The sequence below is a fragment of the Grammomys surdaster genome, unplaced genomic scaffold (assembly GCF_004785775.1).
Source record: "Grammomys surdaster isolate TR1022 unplaced genomic scaffold, NIH_TR_1.0 243814, whole genome shotgun sequence".
NCBI classification, from domain to species: Eukaryota; Metazoa; Chordata; class Mammalia; order Rodentia; family Muridae; genus Grammomys; species Grammomys surdaster.
Genome location: NW_021624739.1, coordinates 2,433 through 9,962, shown reverse-complemented (window position 1 = coordinate 9,962; position 7,530 = coordinate 2,433). Strand labels below are relative to the sequence as shown.

Here is a 7,530-nt window from a genome sequence, read left to right as displayed (position 1 = left end):
TCAGACGCAGGGCAATAGCCAGAATCACCGCCAGGAGGAAGAGTACTGAGATCAGGGCCAAGGCCACCACCAGGTAAAACTGAAGCTCACTCTGGGGGTCAGATGGTAGAGGATCATCGCTGAGGTCTGGCAGGACCTCCTGTAGGCTGTCAGCGAAGATCAGGTGCAGAGTGGCTGTAGCCGAGAGCGGTGGCTGTCCACCATCTCGCACAGCGACCAGAAGGCGCTGCCGCGCTGAGTCCCTGTCTGCCAGGGCACGCGCTGTGCGCACCTCTCCTGTGCGCAGCCCCAGGCTGAAGAGCCCGGGATCGCTGGCCTGCAGCACATGGTAAGACAGCCAGGCATTGTGTCCCGAGTCTGCGTCCACCGCCACCACCTTGGTGACCAGATATCCAGGCTCGGCAGCGCGTGGCACCATGTCGAAGAGCGCAGAGCCGTCGGGCTCGAGCGTGGGATAGAGCACGCGTGGCGCGTTGTCGTTGCGGTCGCCCACCAGCACGCGCATGCTCACGTTGGCACTGAGCGCGGGCGATCCGTGGTCGCGCGCCTGCAGTGTCAGCTGGAAGGAGCGCAGCTGCTCGTGGTCGAAGGCGCGCTGCGCGTACACCACTCCACTGTCGTGGTTCACAGACACGAAGGACGACAGCGCCCTTGGCTCTAGGTCGCTGGCTATGATGGAATAGGAGATGAGGCCATTGGGTCCCAAATCCGGGTCCGAGGCGCTGACTTGAGCAATGGAGGCTCCAGGTGGGTTGTTCTCAGCAACGTGGACCAAGTAGGAGGCCTGGTGGAAAACCGGTGCATTGTCGTTGACGTCTGAGATATGGAGAGTGATGATTACGTTAGAAGAAAGCGGGGGCTTACCCCTGTCTGTAGCTACAATGGTGACGTTGTATTCTGGAATCTCTTCCCGGTCTAGAGTTCTGTCTGTCACTAGTTTGTAATAATTCTTCGAAGAAGATTTCAATACAAACTCTTCATTTCCCCAGACGTGGCAGTAGACGTCTCCATTTTCTCCGGAGTCTCTGTCTCTGGTTTTTATCAAGGCGATGACTGTTCCTAGTGGAGAGTCTTCTGGTAGGGGGGTAAATACTGAAGTCACAATTACTTCTGGCGCACAATCATTCTCATCCAGAATTTCCACTTGGATACTGCAATGGGATGCTAGGTCTCCGGGATCTTTTGCTTCTACATTCAGGGTGTAACTCTTAGCAGTCTCAAAATCCAAATTATCCTTTGTCGTGATTTCTCCTGTTCTCTTATCTAAGTTGAAAAAACGTTCCACCTGTTCATCCACATTGTGAAAAGAGTAGGTGATTTCTGCATTGACGCCCTCGTCCTGGTCAGTGGCTGTCACCTGAAGCACGGAGGAGCCTGGTGGCACATCCTCCCGAAGGGTGACCCTGAACACATCCTGGTTGAACACGGGCGGGTTGTCATTGGCGTCTGTGACTTGGATTCGGATCTGGGCGGTGCCAGTTAGGGGAGGATCCCCCCCATCCACAGCCGTGAGGATCAGTTCGTGAAAATTATGCTCTTCTCTGTCCAGAAAACGTTTTAGAATCAACTCAGGATATTTACGTCCATCTGGGGTCTCTTTTTCAGTGACTTCAAAATATTCATTGTCAGTGAGATAGTATTTTTGCAGCGAATTAGAACCAGCATCTAAGTCGAGGGCTGGATCCAATGGAAATGCTTTACCTGGTCTGGTGGACTCCCCAATGTTTAAATCAACCTCACTCTGTTTGAATAGAGGAGCATTGTCGTTCACATCCTGAAGAATTACAGCTACGTGGAAAATATTTAATGGCTTCTCAGCGACAATATCGAACTCCAAAACACACTGAGGCTGTTTCCCGCAAACCTGCTCTCTGTCTATTCGGTCACCCACAAGTAAGTCCCCACTCTCTGGATTTACAGTAAAATAATCCTTCTCTGCGCTGACTCTTAGCTTCCGGGCGGGCAGATTCTGGACACTGAGCCCCAGATCCTTTGCGAGGTTTCCTACCATCGAGTTCTTGGCCAGCTCCTCGGGAATGGAGTAGCGGATCTGATCCGGGAGAGCTCCGTGGAACAAAGGCAGCAGGAAGGGCGACAGTACCTGCAGCCACCGGGCCGGGCCGCTCCCAGAGTTCCTCCTCATCCTCCTGGCTCGCGCTGCTGCTGTGCTCTTGTGTTAGTGTGGGTGGCCAAATCTGCCTAGGGCCACTTTTCTTGCTGATGTTTGCTGTATCTGGATGTATACTGGCTCTCCTCTATGGTTGGTTTGTACAGGAAGTTACTCCCCCAGTCTCCTAACGCGTCTGGGAAAATGGTCTCTCTCTTCTTTTGACCTACAGCGACGCTCAGAGGTCTTCTCAGAAATTGCAACGAAGTCTAGCAAAGGTTTGAAGTTTTTTGTTTGTTTTTGGTTTGGTTGGCTTATTTTTTGTTTTTGTTTTTTGTGGTTGCTGTTGTTTTTAAATTTATGATGAGTTATTTATTTTAAAGAGGTAATATATTGAAATAGTTTCAAATTAAGAAGTTACATATAGTATAGGTTCTATACTATATGTAACCACCTATGAATCATGTAGCACGTTTCTCTCAAGTGGAGTGAGTTCTAGGCTTTTGTGTATGTTTTGGGTAGTGCGTCCCACATTTAAGTAAATGTTGTCTCTGCCCCTCCCTGTAATTAAACCAAAGCATTACACCATAAGCTTCTCCATCTCACTTCTTCCGCTCAGTCCATACACTCACATGTGCACTCCTTCTCTGGACTCTCATTAAAATATTTCATTTCACACCAGTACACAGGTCTCTGCCTTTATTCCTCATGTAGTGGTCTACCATATGAACAAACAGTATCTTGTGTTAGCCAATTATTATTTAAATAAACAGTATTATTAAGTAAACAGTAACTCATGATAGCAAGCTATTATTTACTGTTCTCCAAATGATTGACATATATTATTCCAGCAGAACATAATCTTAACACCAGTATCTGAGTGTGTTTTACCAAATTTTAGGCCAACTGAACACCTCTGAGTTATATTTTATCACCAGTGTTTGGAATAATGTATCCTCAGATAGACTGTCCCAGAATTTGCTTATTACCTCTTTCCTTGCCCAGGATCAGACTGTCACCATGTCTCTCATTCCTACCTACTCTGTGTATTGTACACAGCTTCACACCAATACAAAGCCACATAGAATCAACTCTCCTTGATACAATGGGCACTTTCAGAAACCCCATGCATTGTGTATAAATTTTCATTAATTCTGGATTAACTCACTTAGAACTACATGAAAACTTAGGAAATAAAAGTGTTGCATATCTCTGAGACACAAAATGCTTTGTGTAATGTCAGAGGATACTTTGTCTCATACCAGGTCACATAGTGGTAAACCTCCCAAGAAGACTTAGTAGAGATTTTGACAGATGGGAATGAGATCAACTGACTAAGCACTAACAATAATAACAGCCCAGAATCTAAGTCAGCCAACCATTGTAAGAGGTTTACCTGATGAAAACCAGAGAGACTTAAGCAAATTCTGTTTTGTTGGGACTCAGTGGTGATGTCATAATGGGGAATTTAGAAATTATGAAAATTACTATAACTTATTTATATGAATGAAATAAAATAGGCATTTTTTTGTAATAACCAAGTTGTAACAAAGGTATCAGATAGTCTGGTATACTTTGTATCAGCAACAATAAAATATTTGATCTGGGCATAGTGACACACACCTGTAATTCTAACACTTAAAGAGAACTGCAAACTGCAGGCCATCTTGGGTAGGCCTCATAGTGAGTTAAAGGCTAGCCTAAGCTACGCAGTCAGACCTTGAATAGAAAATTATTGGGAATACACAAGTTCATGGAGAAGTTAATGCTATAGCTAAAGGTTAAATATTTTTTTTACTACATATAAATTGTCATTGTACAACTATAATGGAAAAGAAACCCTTTCAAGGAAAGAGAAGTAAACTCCAAGCAAAGTTTATTAATGTAATAAAGGGAACTTAAAAAAAATTAGGCTATGGCTGGTAAAATGCCTCAGTGGCGAAAACCATTGGCCACTACACCTGCACTGCTGAATCTGATCCCTGGGATTCACATAGTGGAAGGAGAGAGCGGATTCCCCATGGTTGTCCCCCAACACACACACACACACACACACACACACAGAGTAAAACTGTAGTATTTTAAGTATTATGATGTTTTAAACTATCCAGCCTAGATTCCACATTAGTATCACGAGAAGGTGATGTAAATAGACAATTGTGCAATCGCCTTCTATTCACATGTCAATTCTAGCCGGTCATCAGTGTATTCAGGAAAATGACATTTAAAAAGAAAATGGTTTAAAATTAAGGAATTCTTACCAAAATCACTACCAAATGAAAAATGTGAAGGATAAGCAAATAAATATCATGGTTTGAGGTGTAATTCATTGTATAATTACAAGAAGGCTTGCCCAATATGCTCAAACTCTGCAATCCACTTCAATCATTACAAAAAAAAGAAAATAAGGTTATTAATCAACAAATAACTGTGTGTAGTGACTGTCATTAATCACTATTCTTCTAAAGCAAGGGTCTATTAATAAAGAAATGCATATTTTTGATACAAAACACATACAACTGGAGGCACTTTACAAACCCTCATGTGTGTGTTTTAGAGAGGTTTAAAGATCCATTATAGGAGTAAGTCACTCACCTGCAGACTGGAGTCTCCTTTTATTTCAAGCAAGTCTTGAGATACCAGGAGAGGATCACTCTTCCCACAGCTCTCCTGGCTGATGAGTGTGTCTGCGTAGTTGGGCTGTGGGAAGATCAGGTGACTCTTCCCAGAGTCGGCTGTGAGCGAGACCTCATGAGAATAGGTCTGGAGGAAAGCATGTACGCCATCCACACCCACAAAATGTGACGTAGGCATGGATGACAACCCATTACCTGCAGCCTGAAGCAGGTGAGTTGAGTGCCAGCGACGGAGCCTGTGTACCAGCAGCACAATGACAAAGGCTAAGAAGACACAAGAGACCGCAGCCACAGCCACCACCAGGTACAATGTGATGTCTGAATCTTCCTGGTCAATGTGAGTTTTAATGTTGCCCAGATCCGCCAGGATGTCTGGAATGTTGTCTGACACAGCTATGGTGAGTGTGACTGTGGCAGAGAGAGGAGGCTGGCCATGGTCCTGCACGGTCACCACCAGGCTCTGCTTGAGAACATCTCTGTCCATCAGGGCCCGAGCAGTTCGTACCTCGCCCGTGTGCAGCCCCACCGAGAAGAGCCCTGGCTCACTGGCCTTGAGCAGGCGGTAGGACAGCCAGGCATTCTGTCCTGAATCTTTGTCTACTGCCACCACCTTGGTCACCAAGTATCCAGGTTCTGCAGAACGAGGTGTCAGCTCCACACCAGTAGAGCCATCAGTGGGGGTTGTGGGGTACAGGATTTCAGGTGTGTTGTCATTCTGGTCCAGCACAAACAAGCTCAGTGACACGTTGCTGCTGAGTGGAGGATTCCCACTGTCTCTGGCTGTCACCAGTAGCTTCAAGTCTTGAAACTGCTCATAATCAAAGGAACGAAGTGCATAAAGGACACCAGTATTGGAGTTGATGGAGATGTAGGAGGACAGAGGTGCCCCCTGGATAGTATCTTCTGACAGGGAGTAGATTACCTGGGCATTTTCACTGCTGTCTGGGTCCTGGGCTGTTATGGATAAGATGGAAGCTCCTCTAGGGTTGTTTTCTGGAATGTAGGCAGAATAGGAGGCATGGGTGAAGGTGGGCGGGTTGTCATTAATGTCCACCACCTGCAGTGAGATATAAGTCTCTGTAGACAGTGGTGGAGTTCCCTGGTCGGTGGCAGTTATTGTAATGTTATAGTCAGAGACTTCTTCCCTGTCCAGAGTCCTGTGTATTAACAACCGATGATAATTTCCATAGGTCTTTTCCAGCCTGAATGGAAGATTATCTGGAATGGAACAAGTGACAAGACCATTCTCTTCAGAGTCACTGTCATGCACATTGAAGAGCGCAATCACTGTGCCTGGGGAAGAAGCTTCTTGGATAGAGCTGGTGAGGGAGGTGACTGTGACTTCCGGAGCATTGTCATTTACATCCAGAACTGTCACCAGTACCTTACTTCTGGCTCGAAGACCAGGCCCATCATGGGCTTCTACATCAACATCATAGAATCCAGAGTCTTCATAATCTAGTTCCCCCAACATTGTAATGTCCCCAGTCAGAGAATTCAGCTGGAAGAGCTGGGATATTTTGTCTCTTACGTTCCGGAAAGAATACGTCACTTCTCCGTTGGCTCCTTCATCCGGGTCAGTGGCTTTTATGGTAAGTAGCCGGGTGCCTACAGGCAAATTCTCCTTCACACTAATGTGGTACTCTGGCTGAGTGAATACAGGAGCATTGTCGTTGGTGTCCACGAGTGTTATTTGAATTGTGGCAGTACCAGAGCGAACCGGGTCGCCTCCGTCGAAGGCGGTGAGAACCAGGTGATGAAAGGCTTCCTCCTCGCGGTCTAAGGCATTTTCCAGCACTAGTTCCGGGTACTTAATCCCATCTGGCCCACTTTGCACATCCAGGGAGAAGTGGTCATTGGAGCTGAGCTGGTAACCCTGCAAGGCGTTCACCCCTATGTCCGGATCAAAAGCTTCAGGAAGAGGAAATCTTGTTCCAGGAATTTCACTTTCAGCGACTTTTATTTCCCGCTGCTGTGCTCCAAAGCTGGGGGCATTATCATTAACATCCATAATTTCCACTTCTACGGCTAGAATCCTCACTTTATCCTCTAGGAGGATCTCCAGATTTGCGGTACACTTTGGCGATCTGTCACAGAGCCCTTCCCTGTCTATCCTCCCTGCTGTCACCAAACTGCCGCTTCGCGGGTTCAGAGCAAAGAGCTGGGTCTTACCTCTGGAGACGATGCGGACTCCACGTTCTGCCAGTTTCCCAGGCTCCAGCCCCAGGTCCGCGGCGAGATTACCCACCGCAGAGCCCCTTTCCAGCTCCTCTGGCACAGAGTACCGGATCTGTTCCGCGCGGATGTCGCATAGGGATCCAAGGAAAACGCAGATCCAGATTAGTCCCCTGCGGTCTGATCCGTAAGGAGCCGCCATTGCAGTCCCGCAGCAGAGGGTCCTGAGCTTGGGTGTTGAGTCTGTGTAGGCCTGATGAACCCCACAATCTTTGGGTTTCAAGATAACGTACTTGTACCGTTGGACCCTGGTGCTCCTGGGAGTCCAGACTGCTGCTTTCTTTAAGATCATAACCTTCGTGTTCCGGAAATCCTGGTCTTACCTATTTTCACCCCTGAGTGGTGAACAGCGACACCCAGAGTACTAAACTGTTATTGCAACAATATTTTTGATAAAACACACACATTCTAAACCCACTTCTCTAAAGGAGAATAAAGGTCGAAACTGTGTTGTTTAATTTGCAACAAAAATCCTGGAATTACTCAAGGCCTCTTATACATCAAACTATGTCAATTTATTAGAGAAATAATATGGTAGGAAACATTGTTTTC

General features: G+C 46.5%; 2 protein-coding genes across 2 annotated transcripts; both read right to left on the bottom strand.

The window, feature by feature from the left end:
* Positions 1–6: 6 nt before the first annotated feature.
* Positions 7–2,447, bottom strand: LOC114616050 (protocadherin gamma-B2-like; the record flags this gene model as incomplete). The annotated part of the gene is made up of 1 exon (XM_028761592.1): positions 7–2,447. A coding segment is annotated over exon 1 (2,137 nt), but the record flags the coding sequence as incomplete, so codon positions are not given.
* A 4-nt stretch (positions 2,448–2,451) lies between these two features.
* Positions 2,452–7,268, bottom strand: LOC114616049 (protocadherin gamma-A4-like). The gene is made up of 2 exons (XM_028761590.1): positions 4,703–7,268; positions 2,452–2,668 (listed from the first exon to the last, which is right to left on the bottom strand). Exons 1-2 carry the CDS (start codon positions 7,118–7,120, stop codon positions 2,642–2,644), a joined length of 2,445 nt encoding a protein of 814 aa, XP_028617423.1. The 5' UTR covers positions 7,121–7,268; the 3' UTR covers positions 2,452–2,641.
* Positions 7,269–7,530: the final 262 nt, after the last annotated feature.